Genomic DNA, 22,456 nt, shown 5'->3' with positions numbered 1-22,456 from the left:
TTTCAAGCAGGAAGAAGACAATAAACAAAATGCTCAAAGTCTGGTTTATTATTCTAATCTTGTAGATTGTTTAGGACTGACCCCTGCTGGCCAAACCTGCAGAATGTAACCTGAGTGTTTCAACATATAAGTTCAACAAGCAGTAAACTTGGCTGCACCCACTTGGCTTATTTACATTTCATGTAAAGCCATTGTAAGTTGGCCCAAGTAATGCACCAGTGGGATGTAAGGTAACTCTTACATTTGTCTCAAAAGTATATTAGCACCACCCACATCTATGACTAGAAAGTATGTCTCCAGGTATGCCATTTTAATGTGGCTGATTTATTTTGACTGTGTTTTCAAAAATCTAATTTAGTTGGGAATGTAGATTTGAATTACCTACAGTGGAAAGGTCATGTTTAAATATTACATTTTCTACTGCTTGAATTCCTGTCATTACTACACTACTTCTGAAGGCTCTTTGTCCACCCAGTGGCAGCACTTAGCACTTTGATGAGGTAAGAAAATGAGATCTGCCAGGAAACTGTAGTGTAATTTCTAAAAGCAGTAAGACAAAAGTTGGGCACTCATTGAACATTTATCTGCTATATGCCATTTGGGAGTGGTCAGGAACATATGCTATTACAAGTAGAGGTGTGTGGAATTCACTTTCGTGTAATTATGCAGAGTTTCAGTTCAATTACGAGAAATCATACAAAATTCAAATCCATCATTTAGCACTATATTTTAGTGGGAAATGTGCCGTAGTGTAAATTTTTGATAGAGGACCAAACAAAACAAAAGCACTACAAACAACAGGTGCTTCTCTTCTGCTGTTCCTTTGCATTCAAGGTACATCACAGTAACTTTCCACAATCAATGTTGCATAGTTATGTCTGTGTGTAATGGTGTAATTTCAGAAATTTTGCATCGCAAGTGAAACACAAAATTCCTAAAATAACTCAAATTACTCTGGTCTAATTTAAATTCCCCTCAGACCTAATCACAACAAACCCAGACAAGGACCTAGCTTTTTGGCAAAAAGATGCCGAAGATAGTCTGCAGAAGTATTTTCTTTGCGGGCACACGTTCAGATTTTCACCTTTCCATGAGAGGGAGATTTCTGCTCAGATTAGAAAGAGGAGATGTTTTCTCATTTCGGAGGGCTGGATCCAGGAGGACACTAGGGAGAATGGAAAAGGGAACCTGATTGCTACCACAGTAAGCAGATGTTTCTGGGACAGCTTACAGTTAAGTGAGGCAAAAGTGCATTAAAAGAGTGGTGAGTGGGGTTAGAAAATTGGTTTAACTGAACCTAGACAAAAGTCCAGTCACTGGCTAGTTCCCTAGATAAAAACAAAGCCTCATCACCAGCTCATCAGAACAGTCAAGGAACTGGAGAAAATATCAGAAGAAAAAACATTCTTGCCTGACCTCCCTTTAAAGCCTAAGGTGGCCTCTGCTTTCCATTTGAACACAGGGATGGAAAGTGATCTCCAAGAGCCAGTTAGCTGGCACCCTCTTCTGCCTCTGGGGCCAAAATGGCTTACCGCATGTGAGATAAGCAGCTTGGTCATTGGAATGGATTGCACTGGATCGCCCTGACTCAAGAGAGACTTGGACCCCAGAAGCCTTGTCTGAAAGCCTTGGAATTGTGAGAGAGACCAGGAGTGATTTTTCAAGCATCAACAACAATTAAGAGTAGGTCATTATGTGTGGCCTCTGTAGGACTGGGACACGTCTCTAAAGATCCCTGTGAAGACTTGTTAGTTTGACCAACTCAGATATTTTTCCAGTTTACTTACGAAAAAGTGCAATCTGAACCTGCAAAGCCCTCAACTGATACATATATATACATATATATATATCACTATGCCATGGTCCATGGCAGATTTCTGAAATCGTAAAAAAAGTCTAAATGTAGAACTTCCAATTGGCAGAGCAACCTCTGTGGATACAAAATATAGCTTTGTCTCACTTGGAGCTTTTCACACCAAAACTAATGTTTTCAATAGCAGCTCAAGAATGCCATGTTTCACTCTGAATCCTTGCAAGGTTCAGCGTTCTGCCTTGCCCCATTGGAAACATTTTCTCCAGAAAAGAGACAGGTTTCCAAAACCAGACTTTTGGTTGTTGTATCCCGCAAAGGTCTGCCTGAATCTCGCTCCATAGCAGTCAGACTGAAATTGCACAATGATCTACCTTGAACATCGTGAGATTGGTGTTTTTTGTTTTCACAGGTTTTTTAACCAGTAAACATTTTTAAAAATCATATCCTTGGTTTCATTAATCCATTTGAAACGTTTTATGACGTTTTGCTTATTAAGGGCCTGATTTAGATTTCAGCAAACAGTTTACTCCGTCACAAACGTGGCGGATTTCCCTTCCGCAGTATTCCAAGTTTCTTGATTTCCTAAGAATTGGTTGGGGAATTTTTGTTGTGTGTTTTCTTGAGTTAATGTTGTTTGGTACTTTGTGAGAACCTACCATGCATTTCTCTGCTGCTTCTTTCATAGCTGTCAGGTACTGAGCAGAGGTTTCTCTGTGCTGTAACCCAGTAAGATTGGATGTAGTTAATTTGGTGTCACTACTTCCAAATTAATGGCAAATTTTTGCTCAAGAACTTTAATACCAATTCCCACGAGACTGACATAGATTAGGAGTCTGGTTCGGAGGTGATAGAAATGAAAATTCATCTGATTTGTGAAGGCAGTGTTAATCCTCCGTATGTAAATTCATCTCCGGTAGATATTCTGCTCATGGATTTTCCTTTGCTATCAGCATTGTAATGCAAAGGTATTTACAAGTAATGTTAGTGCTGGTGCTCTTGTCTGGTATCTTTTCCATGTTTAAGGGAATCCTGACGTGCTTTTAGCTACACTCTACTTTCTGCACGGGGAACTTGTACCACCCCTTTCAGTGTGGTACTTGTTCTGTATGTGAGTGTCTGTTCCAATGCTGCTGGCCTTGCTATACCTGTTATCTGTGTTATTGAGAGTTAAATACCTGACTGACTGACTGACTGAAATACCTGGAGTACATTTATGTTTTCAGACCACATCACTGGGTCTACAGAAAGTTCCTAGGGCACATAAACAACCACCTGACCATAACTGTGAAATAGGGCAGGACCTGTTTTTCTGCCTGATCCGCCAAGGTGGTGGTGGGAAGATAGAGCTCCTAAAGGAAATGATCAATGTCATGGTAGAATGAAAAACTCCAAAAATCAAAACTCAGATGACATCTTTCTTAGGTCTGACTAGCTAGTGTTGAAACTTTGTGTACAGTGGTATTATGGAAGATTAAAAGAACTAGCTTAAACAAATGGTACGTGGTTAATTGTGCCTGCAAATGACAGGCAACTTTGGAATATTGAGAAGGGCTCTCTGCACAGCCCCAATGATTACGCGTGGTGACCATGCGGGAAAGCAACCTGTAGCATTTATTTACTTATTTATATTTATTAGTAAAGTAGCCGAAAGCCCCAAACAGCTTACAAACACAAACCTTTTCCAACGAAAAAACACAAAATACATTAACTAGTCATTAATAAACATTACTTTAAGTTAATCAAATATTTGACCAAAGCAAGTTATAGCTAAAACTTTTTAATGCCCAAAAAAATAAATGTATTCTATGCAAGCACTAATTAATCTCACATTTGAGAAATAACAGTCAAATAAAATTGTCAGGAAGATAAAAAAAATATATATACAATCAACTAGTACAAGCATCCCTATACATTTTAGGGCAGATTTAGTCACAAGTCACAGAACTCAACACAACAAGACAACTTGATGTGCTGCATTGCATGACAGGGACAGGGTAGGAATGCGCCATAACTGCTAAAATTATGGCACATTCCTGCCCCCTCCCTTAGGCACTGAGTGAAGCCTAGTGACAACATAGATATCCTTACATCATGGTGCAAGGGTGCCTGCATTACAGTCAGTATTGTTTTAGTGCAGGAAGGGATTTTCAGCATAAAAACAATCCTCTGAGGCTTTTTCTTCTTTGTATGTGTGCTGCAGAATACAGTACACATAGAGAGAGGAAAAAACAAGGAGCAATAAACCTATTTCCCCATGTTATGCCTCACCTGGGAAGATGTAGCATTTTGATGCATTCCCAGGTTTGTTAGTCTTAGTACACCTGGGAATGCTGCAAAAATACATGGATGGATGCGTGGGGACGACCACACTCCACCCATGGAACGCATTCCCAGGGCAGAATAATGCAAGACAGCGGCTTGCGCTGTCTTGTGCTACTCCAGATTTAATAAGCCATGTAAGGTGGCTTTGCGTGGCTTAGAAAGTGTCACAGTAAGTGAGCACCAGAATCCAGGTTAAGTCCTCATGTGGCCTATATCCCCATTGACTGAACTGTGCACATATCGCCACACTCCAGCAATGGGGTACATGGAGCAAAAGGCATGTCCCCACATGTCATACATGTGTGTACAACTGTACATGTTTCCTGTGCATTTGTACCCACTTACAGCAACATGTCCGGGGAGCAGGGCACTGCCGACGATGAGACCTCAGCGGTAGCAGCAGTTGCAGCGTAATATGGCAGACAGAGTTTTCCCGGCTTCGGCGGTTGGAATCGGACTGCAGTGGTCTGACAGGCGGTCCGACCGACATTGTAATCAGGCCCTTAGTTATGAACAATTTATAGAACTAAAGACCTCCTATAGCGGGGCCCCCAGTGATCTACCAAAGGAGTAGTTTTCATTTTTGGAGAGTATGTGCTAGAATGCATATTTTCATGCAAACTTAGTGCACCTAGACAAATAGGTAATAGATTGTATAAATTATTTTTTTTGCTTTTAATTTTAGAAAAAAAACTGTCAAGATCTTGGTCATCTGCACATTCTAAGCACAAGGACCTACATTTAATATGATTGCCTGTAACATTATCTTTGAAGGGAAAACCAGGGAGTTTTTATTATTATTTGACCTTCCATAGCTGCAAACATGTTTTTGCCCTATGGGGCTAATATTTCATGGTCACACAATGCCTCAGGTAAAATGTTATCACTATTTGCTGTTATATGAGGAGCATAAAAGGGCCACTATATAAAATATTAACCGCTTTAGTTTTTTGGCAATCTTATATCCAGCTCATAACTAGATGATGGTCATGCCTAGAAAATGATATTCCTCAACCATATCCAACAAATTATTTATTTACCTATAAATTAGGCTTACACTTTCCTTTTCCAAAAAAACATCACAGTGATTACTAGATGTTAATCTCTGGTTTATTTAAAGAACAATACACCTGCAAGGCAATACGTTTCCTGAATAAACCAATTAGTTTTAAATCAACAGTCACCAAATCACCTGTAAAAAGTGACAGACGAGCTTGTCTGTTGCCTAATTTGGATAAACAGGAAGAGATCAAAGCATATAGTTTAGGTACCTTTGCTATAAAGAAGGAAATTAGTAGGAGCAAGGTGATACCTTTCATAGAGTCTCCAAAATGACCCTTAGCAAGGTAGTTAAATCTCCTATATGGGCTGTAGCACACCACCCACCTGTAGAAGAAAAATATTTGTCTGCCAGGAGCACTACTGTGCCGTGGCTAGGGGAACCTGTTTAAAAGTGATGCAGTAACATATAGTAAGGACAAGTACCTCATAGTGACTAACTACCTAAAAGGTGTTTCAACTTTGTAGGTTCAGCTACATGTTCCATGAGCCAGGCCTGGTTGTAGTTAAAATATTTTTTTTCATCTTCATTTGGTAAAATCAAAATGTATATCCCCTACAGCAAAAATAATAAAAAATAATGGTGAAAACAGACTTTTGGTCATCTTAGTTGAAAAGTAAACTTATAAAATGCATTTTGGATTGCCGGAACTGGCTTAAAACCACTTCTGACATTCACCATATTTCCGGAAGCCAATACACATTCTGACTGGAATGAACAACCTTGCTGTCCAGATCTCAATGGGTTGACCTCTGGGCTCATGAAGGCACGGTTGTTGTTAATACCTGCCCACTTAGCATGAATTAGCCACATGGGAGTGGTACAGGACAGCTTGCAGAATAAAACACAACATTAATGCTACTTCTTTTGCCTTTCTTATCCTACATGGGGCTGACAGGATCTGTTTCCATTTGTTCCACAGAGCTGGTAGACTCTTTGGCTCCACCTCCCAGAGAAGAGAGAACAAGCTCTGACCATAACGGGTTGGGGTGAGCTTGTTGAAATAGATGAGTGGCTATAGGCCTGTCTGGAGCTCTTCCAGAAGAAAGATGGGTTTATGGCTTCTGGGAATTTTTCTACTAAAGTGAAGAGGAAGTCCTGCAAAGGTAGGTGGCTATATGGCAAGAAGAAGGCCCTCTCATGAAAGAAAGAAAAATCCAAACTTGTGTCTATCACCCAGGGGCTGGAATTGCTCTTTGAGGGTCAGGTAGCTGACCTTACCTCCTATTTGCCCGTTATAGAGAAACAAGATGCAGAAGGGCTCATGACTCCTTTTTTTTTTTTTTTAAATAGTTTTTTTAGCAACACAGGAAACAAGAGTATACAAACAAAGCAAAGCAAGCAACATGAGGGGAGAGACAATATAAAAAGTCTAAACATATACAGAATTGACATTAAATCATTTGACAAGTTCTGATTGAATCCAAGCAAAATAAATACGTGTATCGTTGCTGGTATACGACATAAATCAACAGTTATCTAAATAATAAATAATTTTTACCTAAAGTAGGAAAGACCCCCAAATCTTATCAAATTTAGCTAGAGACTTAGTACCCCTGAGCCTAGCCAGCGCCAGATCCATACTATGAATTTCGTTAAGCAGTAACCACCTTTCCATTATGTGTGGGGAGGGCTCCTGACTCCAACAAGGCTTAGTGACTGAAACATACCTTGAGGACCTTGGGGCTCCAAGATTGACCAGAAAGAAATTTCCTTGCCATTGGAGAAAAGTAGATCTTAGTCATTTGTTCCACCTCCAGAGGACTGAAACAACGTGCTGAATCTTGCCCTGGGAGGTTGCTTCTAAGGAAGGAAAGAAACCTAGACTCTTCCTTGTTAGGCCTGGCATCATTGGCGCAGGTTTCCTCTGTATTTGTGCCTTTACCTCCTGTGTTTTTGCTGTGTGTTGGACACCATTTTGCTGGTCTATATGCTTTGGGCACTTTGCCACTACTGTTCCCTAGAACAATGCATTGCGTGTGCCCAGGGCCTGTAAATCAAATGTTGCTAGTGAGCTGCAGCACTGATTGTACAACCCACATAAGCAGCCTATAAATGTAACTCAGGCCTGCCATTGCAGAACCTGTGCGCAGTCTGGTACTGCCATGTCGACCTGGCAAGTGCACCCACTTGTCAGGCCCTAACCGTCCCTTTTCCGACATGTTAGTCACCCCTAAGGTAGGCCCAAGAGATTCTCTAAGAACTGTGTTTTGGTCTAGCTGAAAAGGTTTATTAAGTTAATTTCTCCCAATTTTATGTCTGACAACATCCAATCTTTGAGATAATTTTGAAAATAGATTGTATTGATTTTCTTATATCAAACAGTACAATTGTGTCAGTCGTATTGCATCTGTTCAATGGAAAACAAATAGTACCCAATCAGCTACCACCCTCCCCCATCGAATCTTTCAGACTAATGTGGTTCAAGTTGGAAAGCAACTGCTCCCATGTCCATCAGAAAGATAGAGCCAGCACAGACCAAATCCTCTCTGTTATGGACCCCTGTATATAAAATGGACTCACAATGCACCACTCAAAGAAGGTAGAATTCATCTTTTAATAATTCTAAAAACCTGGATTGTTATTTGGGGTACGAAACAGCCCAGTTCAAAGAATAATCACAGCTCTTGTCAGGGTGAATCCTCCAATCACTATACTTCCCTAAGCACAACGCCTGTTAGCGAAAGCACAGAACAGACCTGCTTAACTTAGGGCAATGTGTAAAGTATTTATGCAGTACCAAAACACTAATAAAGTAAGAATGCAGAACAATAAAAGTACCAAACCAAACTTAGTAAAACATAATAGAATGTAATAAACAAAATGACAGCAAACATTCAAAAATCAAATCAAGACAACCATATATATGAGTTTTTAATAATGTTAGGGAAAATAGTACTAAAAAGCACAAAGTGTGAATGATAGTCTTCTAACTTAGGGGCCTATTAGGATGGTGGAGGGACCGTCCGCAGGGGCAGCGGCAGTCCCTCCATGCGAATTAGGATGTGACCGCCACCCTGGGGGTTACATCCTGTATTTTTAACATTGCGGCGGGTGCTGCTTGAAACAGCACCCGCCGCAATGTTAAAACTGCATGCAGTGCATTTGCATGCACAAAGAGGCAGGCACCGCGCTGTGCCTGCCGCTTCGTGCATGCAAATGCAGGGGGGTACCATAGGTACCCCCATGTGCACCCACACCCCCCCCTTCACCCTGGGGGTCCACATCGGGCCCCCAAAGAAAAGACCATATGCCTTTTTGTGGCGGCAATGCCGCCGCGGAATGGCATGTCCCAAGGCTAATCCTAATATGGCTGGCGGTGTCTGATAGACACCGCCACCATATTAGAGCTTTTCCGCCGTGGTCTGAAGGCGACCGCGGCGGAAAAGCGGCGGACGGTCTCCCCGTCCGCCGATGACCCCCCAGCCATCCTAATCTGGCGGGGGGTCTTTACAAACACCGCAGCGATGAATCCGCATCCGCCAACGCCGGCCCGGAGGATGCGGATTCACCGCAATCATAATCGGCCCCTAAGTCTTTTGTGTTCCTATTCACCACAGCCTGCACTTCTAAAGCCTGCCAGGACCTTAGGGGAGGCAATTAGAAACCCATAGGTTGTCAGGCAGAAGCCATTGGCAGGGTCCAAACCAGGTCCAGTTGTCACTGGTCAGCTGGGTACTTCCAGGAAAGGGCCTATTGTAGATTGTTGTATCCTTGTTGCCACACTGGAGGTCAGCTAACTGACACTTGGCATCCACTGCTTTTCCCTCGATACAAGAGAGAACAGATACAGTCCTTCAAGCCTTCTCTCAGTTCACAGACAGCAGGCCACTCCTACTCTTATCTTCCACAGGTCCAGAAAGTGTTTTGAAAAGGGTGCCTGGAAGTTCCACATTTATACTTGGCACTAGCTAGTGGGTGTGAATGTCTCCTACCCATGCCCAAAGCAGCGTGTAAACTGTTTTTATAGGTAACCCTTTTCCACTTTGGCAGAAGTTAATTTTGCCTTACTGTGTCAGGGAGTTTTTCAAGATGGCAAAAGTCTTCAGCCACACTAAACGTAGATCTATGAGGGTTGAGTGTCCATGTGAAGTATGCACTAAGGTAATCCTAGAATCCTCCCACATCCAACACTAAAATCCACTTTGAGACAGGCCCTGTACCTACAACAAACCCAGAGACAGATGTCTGATAGGACAAAAACAAGGTGCTCCTGCAACCAGACAGTGGATACAAAAGAATTGTCTTGGCATCTTGTTCTCTCCCTTTCAAGTGTACCCAAAGTGTTATATGTTGCTGAACAGTACTGTCAAGAATGATTTGACACTATGCTGTCAAATGGAGGCCCGCAGTCCTCACCCTGCATATTCTTCCGACCTCAGAGGAGTCATCTTTGCCCACTCAGGTCAGACTATGGTTTGGACCTGGGAGGCATTGCACATCATTTTCATGCCAATTGGAGACTAATGACCAACTGGGGAAGCTGGAGAACTAATGAAAAAAAAAAACATCAAGAAACCTCAGGCAGGAAAAAGGTCAACTTTCTACAAGTACGTTTTCCTGAATATTTACTGAACTTCCAACTTCCCCATTGAATTGTATTTTAGTAACCTTTAAAATTTCTGTTAAATTATTTTTCTAGCTGGTACCATTCCAAAGATAGAGTATTAGTCTTTTACTCTGCACTCCGTTTTTCTACATTGAATAGCTAGGCTTCCCACAGTGAAAATAGCTTTTTGGGCCTTGTCACTATAGGGACTCCACGTGTTACAATTTTACATAACATGCACCCTACCTTGTGGGCTTCTAGGCTTACATAGGGTGACTTTCTGCACTGCATGTTTTCCACTGTTACAGCCAGGCTATAGTGGTAACCCTAAATCCATGTTTACACTTCCACTGAAGTGGATGGCACAATATGTGCTGCAGTTCACTAGTGGCATTTAGCTTTCAGTCCTTCGGGTACATTTTGTACCAAATATTTGGGGCTTATAGGCAAGTTAAATATACCAATTAGGAACATGCCACTTTAAACATGTTTAAAGGTGGAGCACAGTAACTTTACCACTAGTTAGGAGGCTTATAGTGCATAGACTTCTAAAGCCAACAAAAATATCGTGTCAGGCAAAATTTGACAATTCCAGGGTGAACACACAGAAAAGGTTGATTTCCTGCAAAAATAATCCAAAGAAGGGAGATAGTTGGGTAAACCCTAAATAGGCCCCAGCTACTGCATAAACATTACGGATGTAAATGCTTTAAAGACATCAACCATGATATATTCCAATAAAGATTAGTCTACTTTGTGAGGGTCAACTACACAAGACTAAGAGGATTTATTAGTATTATTTATTAGTAGGAGCCTTTTGTAGGGGGAACACAAATTGCCAATGATTGAGAAGGGTTGCTTGACTTTGACTTGATCTTTGAAGGATTTCAGGGCCGATTTATTTGCCAACCATGTTATTTTCCAAAGTCACTGCTGCCTCATAAACTAATTTACACATGTGAAATAAGAAAATCCTAAGCTTCTGAGATGGTTCATTTCTCTTCAACTCTTAAATCACATAGTGCAACACAAACCTAGTAGTCATATGTGACTCCAGATGGTCTGCTGTACTGTATCCAGTTTGACAGACAGATTAATCAAGGGATTGTTTAGATTCTCCTCCAATAAACGGCTCATATTAGCAGGTGCAAGGATCCAATCTCGCTTTCTGAGAAACCTCCTTGTTTTAGCTCCCCCGACTAAAGCTTTTAAAATGCACAAAAGACTGCTTGGGGACACCGATAGCTCACATCACTCCATCCATAGTTTTCTCCTCAAAATGCAAATTAACTTAAAAGATGAGGTTACTGTTTTTCCAAGTGAAAGAAAAGACTTAGGAATCCACGCACGTCATGTGGAAACCTTCCCAAATGTTTAATTTATCAATAATCTTTCTCAACGAAGGCATCATGTTAAAGGACAGTGATAGCCATGCCAGAGAACAGAGATTGCTGCCATCTTAGATTAGGGAGAAAGCAGGAAATATTATTTGGATGGTCCAAACCAAATTTCTCAGTATTTGGTCACATCACAATGTTGTAATTTTAGTGTAGGTTACTTATGATAAGTGTGTTTGTGGCTTAAATTATGAAACAATGTGTTTAGGCTTTTTCCCTGTGCAATGAAGGACACACCGTACTAGACAAAGTCATGTGCCAGACTTATAAGCAGATAAAGTACTCCTCTATTTGCAACCAGTGCCCTGACTACCTGATGATCTAGGCACCAATTTAACAGGTTGGAAGTGCCCAAGTAAAGTATAGATGAATCGATGATTTGCAGTGGACTCTTCTTATATACAACAGCACCATTGTTAATTATTGGAAAATAGATATCAACTTGAATGTTGGTGCCTGAGTTGCAGGAAACAATATCCACAGCCTCTTAATTGAAGGTTTCAACCCAACTATAAGTCACCACTCAAAAAGCTTTCTGCTTGTGCAGAGTGCATTACCTTTTATTATATATCACCATTAGTTCCTAAGGCTACGCCTTGTATGTAGCTGATTGGGCTTGCTACCAAAAACTGTGCAACTGTGTAACTTTCAAAGTGCATGCTCAGTCTTTTCGTGAACTGTTATGAGCCACAGCTCTAAATGTCAAGGACCGGATGTCTTCCCAATACTTCAAAACTGGAACTGCAAAAAATACCCGTGCAAACAAAAACCCTAGAATATTTTACCACTAGTATTTAAAAATAAATATGTTCGCAGCTCAAAGATAATGCGTGAACTGCCATACACACATTAGTCTCCAACACCATAGTGCTTAAAAGCAGGTTCTTGAGAATTTAACTGTAAAATTGTGCATTTGGTGGAAATATTAAACAATGTGCTTTAGATCTTTCTTCCGAGCTCGCCAGCAATTACACAATATCACATTACTACCTGCTGCTTTCCACTTTCCTAGTTGTTTAAATTGACCAATTTTCATCCCCATAAATGATCTTTTAACATCGACTTGAATCAGAATTCAAAATATCATTCCATTTTAACCCCCCCACCCCTTTTGAAAATATTATACAACACAGAGTCAGTTTGTTACTTTATAAATCTGTGGCACAACTCATTGGCTGGAATGTAAACTGTACTTTAGTTCCTTTGTTCAATGCAATAATTTCTATTGATAAATAGCATATTCAATTGGTCCAACGTTTGCCTCTTAGATTCTTCTCTCAAAATGATTTGTCATCTCATTGATGAATACCATAATGCCATAGTTAATCACCAGTAATTCTTCTTTGAGGACTGCACCAGAGAACTCAAAAAGCAACACCCATTAAATCATCATGTGTGTAGTAAGCTGAACTTTGCTAGCTGCCAAGGCAATATCTGGGAGTAATTCAACACTGTTCACAACGTCTTGCCTCCCACCACCTTCATCTAGAATACCACATAATCTACATAGATCTTTCCTCCATATAGTACCTGAGAGTTTCTTATGGAGTCCTCCTAGGCTCACTGTGATGGAAAAACAGAGTTTTCACCAAATTGGCTGTTGAATATAAGTAGTTCTCCAAAGCTCGCCTTGATCAGGAATGTCAAAAGTTATTGTAATTACATTTTATTGTCCATCATCACCCCTAAATATGTATGATTTTAAATAGGCCACCTCCATATTTCGTTCTAAAAGATTCCAGACAACATATCCTTTTTTATTTCAAAAGTCAAGATGTTTATTCTGTTAGTATTTATACACAGTATGCTAGATAGGTATTATTCATTAAGATCATTTGTTTGTTTCTAGATACCTTGGGGTTCGGTTAAACTAAGATAGGGTTATGAGCATACCATTTAGTCTATGCAAGCCTATTATCAGAGGGAAAGGAACAGGCTCTTATAGAGTTATGGAAAGGTACCAAATAAGTAAAGTTAATGTATAAATCCTTACCGGCCTAAAAACCTCCATAGATATTCCATAAAGTAAATTTACTACTAAAAAAATATATGACAGGGCTACACTAGCTCAAACTCCTGCAGCCTCTGAGGAATCAATATACAGCGAATACAATGATTGCTTCCTCAAAAATTCCCATTTACTAGTCATCCATAACAGGTTAAAGCACAATCATTGTCAAACTCCCCTCACAAACATCCACCTGCCATGGGTCTTCAATACATTTTAGAATCACTTTGATAAATGTGTTGCTGAAAGTATACAAACGTGTGATTATTTTAGTACTGGAATAGTCTTTAGGATTTAATTTGATCAAATCAGGACTACAGAGCCCTCTCTACAGGATTCGGGGATCATATTATTACCAATATAACTAAGACAAGCTTAGGATTTGGGAGAGACACATATACGTTAACATTATTTCACTCAGTAAGCTGGTAGGTGTTAAATAATTTGAAATATTGCTTGCCTTAGACAGAAGAAACAAATCTGTTTCCTTTTCCTTCTATTATGGCTTGCACTCACAGTTCTTTTTACTGCAAAGATTGACTACAAAACAATCAAAAGCCTCTGAGGAAATAGCTACAATTTTGCTTTATTAAAGTAGTGCATTTGATAGACCTCATGAATCAATGGAATTCTCCTGAACCCTTGATAGATTACCTTTTCTGTATCCAATGATAGAATGGTAAGCAAATGCACTCCATTTGTAAATAGAAATGCCTATGTTTATGCTAGTTAATGGAAACAGGCCAGGGCCAAAATGATATTGATTTATTGCGCTGCAAAACTCTCCCCAACCAGTCGGGGAATTACCTTTTATCGTTCTGCCCTCACATTTGTTGTTGAGTTTACAGTTGTAAAAAATTGGGATATTAGTTGTGCAGGTTGTGAGGCCTATGCAAATAATAGGTCTAAAATGTCTCCTTACTGGGAACCAAGCACCCCACTGTAGCACTAGCAGAGTGGTCCAAAGCCTACTCAATGGAGATGGTGTGGGCTAGTAATCACCATTCGCAGGTACGCAATAATAAAACTCAATAAATGATTGTCCAGTTAGTGCTTTTTCATTGAAAACGTATGTTTATTACATGTACACTACTAAATACTACACATAACATCAGACAGATACAAATACATTTGGTGACATTCTGAAATCACATTTGACCCCTTATGGGTCATGACACCTAAAATCACAGGACCCCCCCACCTATACCAGAAAGAACATTTCAAGTCTATTGGCTTTGTCAAAGGTCGCCACATTAAAATGAAAAGCAAAAGTATTGACTTTGTCAGAAGATCGACACAATGAAAACCCAATACTCACATGTTGAAAAATCACCAGTATATGCTGAAATCAATAACCATGTTCAAATGCACTTATTGTCAATAAAGCATTGCAGTGTTTATCAAAACCCTTGTCTACAATATTTTGTCAGTAAAGCATTTCAAATCAACATAGTGTGTCTGTGTCTTTCTATAACACACGAAGTCAGATAAAATGCAGGTATAGAACCACTACATTCAAAGGTTGTATTACCTCAGGAGTGTTTTAAAAATACTGTAAAAGCCTCCCTAGGTAATGCATTTTAGTGCCGTGAAGATATAAAGTTAATGTTTTAAAAGTTTGGAATGGGACTGCTGCACTTCCTGTAGCCTGCAGAGTACTTTTGGTGGTGTCCCTGTTATTCTGGGGCCACCTCAATGTGATCAAATCTTATGTATAGTGAACCCCTTCAGGAGAGTCGCAACTCAGGTAAGCGGCTTCCTGCCTATTTTTCTTGTGTTGTTGGAGGCACTCCATGTGCTTTTTGTTGGGGCAGTGCGGTACGCCCACTCAGGCTGCCCATCCAGTTTCCTGCTGACTCCGTTGTCTGCTGGAGTGGGCGCCAGCACTCGCATTCTCCCTGCCTGCTCCATGCAGGAAGGAAGCTGCACTTGTGGTGGGAAGGGGGAGTCTTGCTCTCTTTAATGTCCTAGGGCGCCACTTTTATGCCAGTCCAGCTTGTGGGTGGGGGATTCCCCCTTGGTCTAACCTACCCCATTTCCTGGGTTTGGCTCTGGTCTGGCTAGTAGCATAAGAAGCTTGTGTCATGTCTCTGTGTGTGCTGGGGAAGACCCTTTCAAGTGTAATCAGGGCAGGGTCAACTCCTCCCTCAGCCATCCTGTCAGTGCAAGCCACTCCGTCTACACCCAGGCCTTATGAGCACTGCCTGGCTCCAATTTGCATTTCCAGTGGGAGTGTTATAACCAGCCCAGGCAGCTGGAACTCCCAGAAACTTTAGGCAGGAAAATACCTACTTTATAAAAGTGGCATTTCTAAAAAAATATTTATAATCTGACCTCACCATTAAAGATGACTTTAAAGTATAATTCAAAAGTGTAAGAAATATTTTTCTAGCTGGTACTAATCTGAATTTTGGGACACGGGCATCAAGCATTTTTGCGTTCTCCAACGGGCCGATTTGCAAATGCAAAAAATGCTTTTCAAATCCAGCAAACCCCAATTTGCGATTTGGTAACCTGTTACCGAATCGCAAAATGGGTTTGCGATTCAGTATTTGGAAGGTGCGTGTTTAGGACATCCCTTTGAAATTCCGAATCCTAGAGGTATGCATGAATGTTTTGGGACCATTAATGCGGTCGCAAAATAATCGCATATTACGACCTACTTCAAGTAGGTGGTAACCCATTCGCAAATGGGAAGGGATCACCAAGGGACCCCTTCCCCTTTGTGAATGGTGATAAAAACATTTTTAAAGAACAGGCAGTAGTCCCATGGACCACTGCCTGGTCTTAAAAAATGAAAAGAACACTTTACTATTAATTTTTGTAAAGCATCTCGTTTTTCTTAAAGGAAAACGGGCTTCATTACAAAAAAAAAGATTGTTTTATTAAAAAGCAATCACTGACATGGTGGTCTGACCTCAGCAGGACACCATCACTAAGTTTTTGCGACTCCTACAGGGTTGCAAATTGCGATCTACCTCATTAATATTAATGACCCCCTAGCAATCGCAATATGAATTAGGTATTTGCAATTTACAATTCTGATGCATGTGCCTCATAGTATTTAATAGATGAAACTCTCTCACCATAATTTTAGCGTAATAAATGCGTAATAAATGGGTAGAACTTGTGTGTAACAATGGCGACTTGAGTTTTGGTAAGAGTGATACATAAATTCAGTTTTAATTGAGAAGGGTGGTTCATGCTACATTTTCGTTGTGTAAAAGGGTTACAAATAACAGATTGTACTGTTTTTACCGTCAGTTCAGTCTCTGTCTGCTGCAGTAGCGCATTTCACATTTCTATGTCCAATCTTTCCCGATAATATATATTTGTTTCTGTGGCTTTACATAACATTGATGTGCTCATTCTTTTAACTTATCTGAGGACAAGTCGACCTGAGCTCTTTGCAGGGAGAGAGAAAAAGATGAGGGGTAATTAGCATGCATTACATACGCATATGTAAAACAAGTCTAATCAGAATTCTATTGTCTTTTGTTTTTCCTTTCTCAACAGAAATAAACTCTAAGGAATAATAAAAGCTGTTTATAATTAGCTACATAAACTTATCATTATTAATACTGCTATCAAAATAAAATGGCTGTTGAAATAAAATGAGAAATTAATAATGCAGGTGCAGCCAAGCATTTAATCCTAATGAAAAAGTTTAGTAAGCACACAGACACATATATGCTTCGTTTGTCCAAGGTATTGGACCGGTAGCAGCCCACCCTGGAGCGTGAATCTGCAAGGGCTGCCGCCAGTGGCGGTGTGTGACTGCGCATGGAGTTTGGCTCTATTATGGTCATCTCACGGCCCGGAGGATATGCGCTTTCAGGGTAGGAGTGTATGCGGGGACCCAATGAGGCTTGAGGAGTGTATTCCGGCACACAGAGCCTCGCCTTGCAAAACACCCGCCCACAAGGATACATCTTTAATCTCCCCACACAACACCGACCCAATAGATATGAATTATGAGGGATGTAGGGCCTACAGCGACATCCATGGTGTGTGACCACATGACTGGGGGAGGGTGCCTACTCTCACCAATGAGAGAGTCGCAAGAACTATTTCAGCGAGGGTGAGGCTGTGTTCTGGGTTCAACGGCGGCATCTGAGGAAGGCCCTATTGGCTGAAATGCATAATGCTTACCTGTTGTTTTCCATTAAAGCCTCCAAATTGGATTCCCCATGTGGCCTCTTCCTTTCTGCTCGAGGGAGGTTTATGCCGCACATTTCTTTGTCTGCCAGAGGCACGCTGAGAGGCCCCGCTTCATCAAGCTGGCTAGTTGCCATTCTGGTTCCTGCTGCCGCAGTTTGCTTCGTTTGTCCAAGGTATTGGACCGGTACCAGCCCACCCTGGAGCGTGAATCTGCAAGGGCTGCCGCCAGTGGCGGCATGTGACTGCGCATGGAGTTTGGCTCTATTATGGTCATCTCACGGCACAGGAGGACGTGCGCTTTCAGGGTAGGAGTGTATGTGGGGACCCAAGGAGGCTTGAGGAGTGTATTCCGGCACACAGCGCCTCGCCTTGCAAAACACCCGCCCACAAGAATACATCTTTAATCTCCCCACACAACACCGACCCAATAGAGATGAATTATGGGGGATGTAGTGCCTACAGCGACATCCATGGTGTGTGACCACATGACTGGGGGAGGGTGCCTACTCTAACCAATGAGAGAGTCGCAAGAACTATTTCAGCGAGGGTGAGGCTGTGTTCTGGGTTCAACGTCGGCATCTGAGGAAGGCCCTATTGGCCGAAATGCATCATGCTTACCTGTTGTTTTCCATTAAAGCCTCCAAATTGGATTCCCCGTGAGGCCTCTTCCTTTCTGCTTGAGGAAGGTTTATGCCACACATATATATATATATATATATATATATATATATATATATATATATATATATATATATATATATATATATATATATATTATATATATATATATGCCATAATTTTCACTATTTATGAGTTGCTATTTTCTCACAAACTACGCATTGAGCTTTTACTTTTAGTCATTCTGAGTGCATCACCTATTTGTTTATAACCTCTTTGAGTCATTATTTGTTGTTGTGCTTTATTAGTGATACATTGTTGCCCCTCAGCCTTTTTTTACGGTTGATTGGGCTTTTAACACACTTTAAATTTGCACACCTTGCTGAGGCGCGTCATGTGACCAAGCTCCGTCCGCGGAGCGAAACGCGTCATGGAGGACAGCTGTTCTAAGATTATGAAATAAAACTTACTTCTGCTCACACAACTTTGTGTGTTGATGGCCTGTCATTGAACTAAAAACTCTGGGGGAAGAGGTCTGCACCTGCTTTGTTCCGCTGTGATATCGGCGGGCAGGATTTGTTTTCGATATATATATATACACATACATACACACATACATATGTATGTATATATATTAAAAAAACAGGTGGTCTGGATTATCTATGGTCTACGTTCTTACACTATGTATATAGAGGAATATTGTTAACAAAAGCTTGATTTTTGATATTGAGACAAGGGGTCTAACTTAAATAGTTTTTTCTATCTTGTACATTGTCACATTTTGCACTTTGCCAAGCTTTATGAGTTAAATAAAGTACAGGAAGCCATGCTCTGTCCTGGGATTTGCCCCGTTGGAATACATCTCACTGCAACTGACGTGTTTAGCGAATCTTCATGCTTTAAGAAAGGGGATGAAAGTAATGTTGCTTCCTAATTAGTATCAGTCGCCCATGATAACTACTGCTCTCTGATTATCATCACAAAGAAGCCCCTCGCGGGCTGCACTTGGGGTTCTATCAACTGCAGCATATATTAATCCAAGAATTTGGTTTAAGACAAAGAATGGCTTTTCAGGTCACTTATGGATGAGGCTAAGTTCGATCTGTCTGTCAAAAATCCATCTGTTAGGGTCCGTGCACATAGCTAAAGGCATTGCAAAATGTGCTATTTTTCTCAAAGATGATTCCCCAATTTATGCAAATCACATTCGAATATTTCCAAAACAAAACAATGAAAAACTCCCTAGATCTCAAAGAATAGATAAACAATCGATGCAGTTAAAAGCAAGACTCCAACAAGCCACGTGTCTGAATTACAAAAATAGGTAATGATGAAGTACATTTGGTTCTGAGCGGATTCAATGTACCTTGGTGTAACATGTATTTACTTGTATGCTGACTTTTTGTCCATTAGAAAATCCTCCTGAGCTATCTGACAAAAATGTTTTTCTGCCAGCTGATGGCAAGGCAAGAATTGAAATCACACCCCAAAGTTAAAGCAGTACTACTTTAGAAATAGCACGTTCCTGCCAGAGCAGGTTTTTATCGAGCTTTGAAGAAATGTTTCCAGTCATGCCTTACCGTTGATTGAATGCCTTTGACTCTTGCATCACTTGCACCACCACCACACGTCTTTTCCTATTAAAATGTAAATACTTGTTTTTCTTTGTTTCCTCACAGTCTAATCAATGAAACATTGAGAGACCAGTTGCTTGTCACAATCCAGAAGACCTTCAACTACACCCGAACTCAGGCCCAACACCTCTTCATCATCCTCATGGAGTGCATGAAGAAAAAGGAGTTGGTATGTGAATACCTCAGAGTTCTATTTGTGTCCTACCACTATGAAGTTGTGTGCTTAAATTACCTCAACAGTTTATGCATTGTGGTATTGGACTGGAATATAGGGATTTAAATATCATGCTTCAAAATATTCTAGCAAAAATACTGACCACCAATATATTGACAATGTAAGTATGTATAAGTAAGGGCAGGTTTGCTATACTTCACTCCCCATACATGCAACTTGATGACATACACCTTAAAGGTACATAATGTGGAGTTAGGTTTAGAATAGCAATACTTACCAATGCCTACCTACCGCAATGATTTTTTGTTGCTAATATTTATGCCATGACATTCTTTCTTCCAACACAATAGTTGTGAGAGGCAATATTCTCAAATACAAGCATGCATAGAATGCCATTAGGAGCTGCTTTAGTGCAGCCAATTCTGCAACTCAATACACTGAGAGAATGCTCATCAAACTATTGTAGGACATTGTTCAATATTAGAAATATTTTTAATTATGGCCTAACGGTCCGTTGAATAAACCACACACTGCAAGAACATAGATGAATCACGGAGCCACAGAAATCCTCCACTCAACACACACACACACACACACACACACAAACGCTCACAAACACACACACAAACACACAAACACAGGGTCAGCTTTAGCGCTGTTGGCCCCTGATGCGAGAATCTTTTTGTGGCGGCCCCCAGTGACCTCCATCTGTACGGATTTCCTCACTACCACCCGCCAACAGTGCCCTCCTTTCTAAATAGCCCCTATATCACATACATTTTATTTGTTTTTTAGCGCTACTTAAACCAGTGTAGGGTATCAGATTACTTTACATCACACACACTTTATACAGAAATAAAGAAGTATACATGTGTAAATCAGTCTAAAGAAAATTTTATATTGGACAATGAGCGTTACAAGATGTAGGAATACTAGTAGATGGATCACTGACAGAATATCGACAGCCCGAATATCGACCTACAAGAATATCGAGTACAGAATATTGATGAACAGAATATCGACATTCTATCTCTACAAAGTGAAGTACAAAAATATCGAAACCAAAATATCGTTGTTTAAATAACTTTTTTTTAATGTCTTAAAAATAATATACAATTAATTAAATAATTAATATAATTCATAAAAACATAGTTAAAATTATTTTTAAAAGTTAAAAATCATAAAGAATAAATGTAATATAAAAAAGTAAACATACATATTGAAAATATATATATATATATATATATATTAACTTAAAAATATTAATAAATAATTATTTTATTTAAATATAAAGGGGCCAATTCCGATTTGGTAATATGCCCTCCGAATAGCCTTGCGGACCTTTTTTCCCGTACGATTCGAATGCAGAACCGTACCCGTACGTACGATGTAGTACAATGTGTACCCAAAGCAGTTCTCCGTACGAATCGTACCGAAGACCGTACAACTCACTAATCCGTATGAATCGCTTTCGGAACACGCAGTACGCGATGTCCGTATGGTTCGAAGCTGCATTTTCTGACCCAGCAAGTACGAATCGTATCGACAACACTCCTTACGATTCTTTCCCTACGGGAGTTTAAAACGTCCGTAAAAGCAGATTTTGCCTCGAAATGCATACGAAACGGACCCCCCTGGGTACGGTGCGTGCACAACATGATTGCAGGGGTACGGTGCGTAGGGGTACGGTGCGTACACCCCTGGATTTCAGGGGTACGGTGTGTATGTTCCCATGCGTACACCCCATGATCATAGGTATACGGACCGTAGGGGTACGGTTCGTACACTCCAAGGTCGTAGGTGTACGGTGGGTACACTCCGTGCGTACACCCCTTGATTTTAGGGATACGGTGCATATGTGATAGTGTTGCCCTCCATACGAATTGATCATATGCGACGTATACCGTACGAATCGCGTTCTCATTCCCCGGTTCGGATCGTACTTGGCGGGTCATACGGCATTTTTACGAATCGTATGGTTCACTGTGCGGGTCGGTGTCATACGGATTTACCCTTCATTTTCGTACAGTTCGCATTGATTCAGACGTATTTACTCGCAACGGATCGTACTACGCGATTCGTACGGATTTGTACAATTCGTACGGAAACGGCTACGAATACAATTCGTCGTACGGATTCGTTTTCCGAATCGGAATCGACCCCAAAATGTTAGAAAATAATAAAAATTATGAATACATATATATACGTGAATATAAAAATATATATATAATACATTAAAATAAATATTTAATTGTAAAACAATATTTTACACTACATTAACTATAACAGTAGGGAAACAGTTGGATAGTGTAGGGTATAAAATTACTATTCACACTCCAGAGAGTGCAACAGTAGGGAAAGTGTTGGATAGCAGGACGGTAAAAATTACTATTCCCACTCCAGTGAGTACACCAGTAGGGAAAGTTTTGGACAGCGGGTGGGTAAAATTTACTATTCCTACTTCAGCAAATACAACAGTAGGGAAATTGTTTGATAGCATGTGGGTAAAAATTACTATTCCCACTCCAGTGAGTGCAACAGTAGGGAAAGTGTTGGATAGCGGAAAGGTATAAATTATTATTCGCACTCCAGCAAATGCAACAGTAGGGAAAGTGTTGGATAGTGGGTGGGTAGAATTACTATTCCCATTCCAGTGAGTGCAACAGTAGGAAAAGTGTTGGACAGCAGGTGGGTAAAAATAACTATTCCCACTCTAGCA

General features: G+C 40.5%; 1 protein-coding gene across 4 annotated transcripts in view; it reads left to right on the top strand.

Annotated features, from left to right (window-relative positions):
• The window catches only part of TRPM3 (transient receptor potential cation channel subfamily M member 3), a 940,843-nt gene that overhangs the window by 312,007 nt on the left and 606,380 nt on the right, over window positions 1–22,456 (top strand). For all 4 annotated transcript variants that reach the window (XM_078675756.1, XM_078675753.1, XM_078675754.1 and 1 more), the window contains exon 6: window positions 19,608–19,731. In XM_078675756.1, coding sequence (XP_078531882.1) covers window positions 19,608–19,731 — 124 coding nt within the window. The remainder of the gene's footprint in view (window positions 1–19,607; window positions 19,732–22,456) is intronic.

The sequence above is a fragment of the Lissotriton helveticus genome, chromosome 2_1 (genome assembly GCF_964261635.1).
Source record: "Lissotriton helveticus chromosome 2_1, aLisHel1.1, whole genome shotgun sequence".
Taxonomy (NCBI): domain Eukaryota; kingdom Metazoa; phylum Chordata; class Amphibia; order Caudata; family Salamandridae; genus Lissotriton; species Lissotriton helveticus.
Note: the sequence above shows the minus strand (reverse complement) of the source record. Positions and strands in the feature narration are given on the sequence as shown.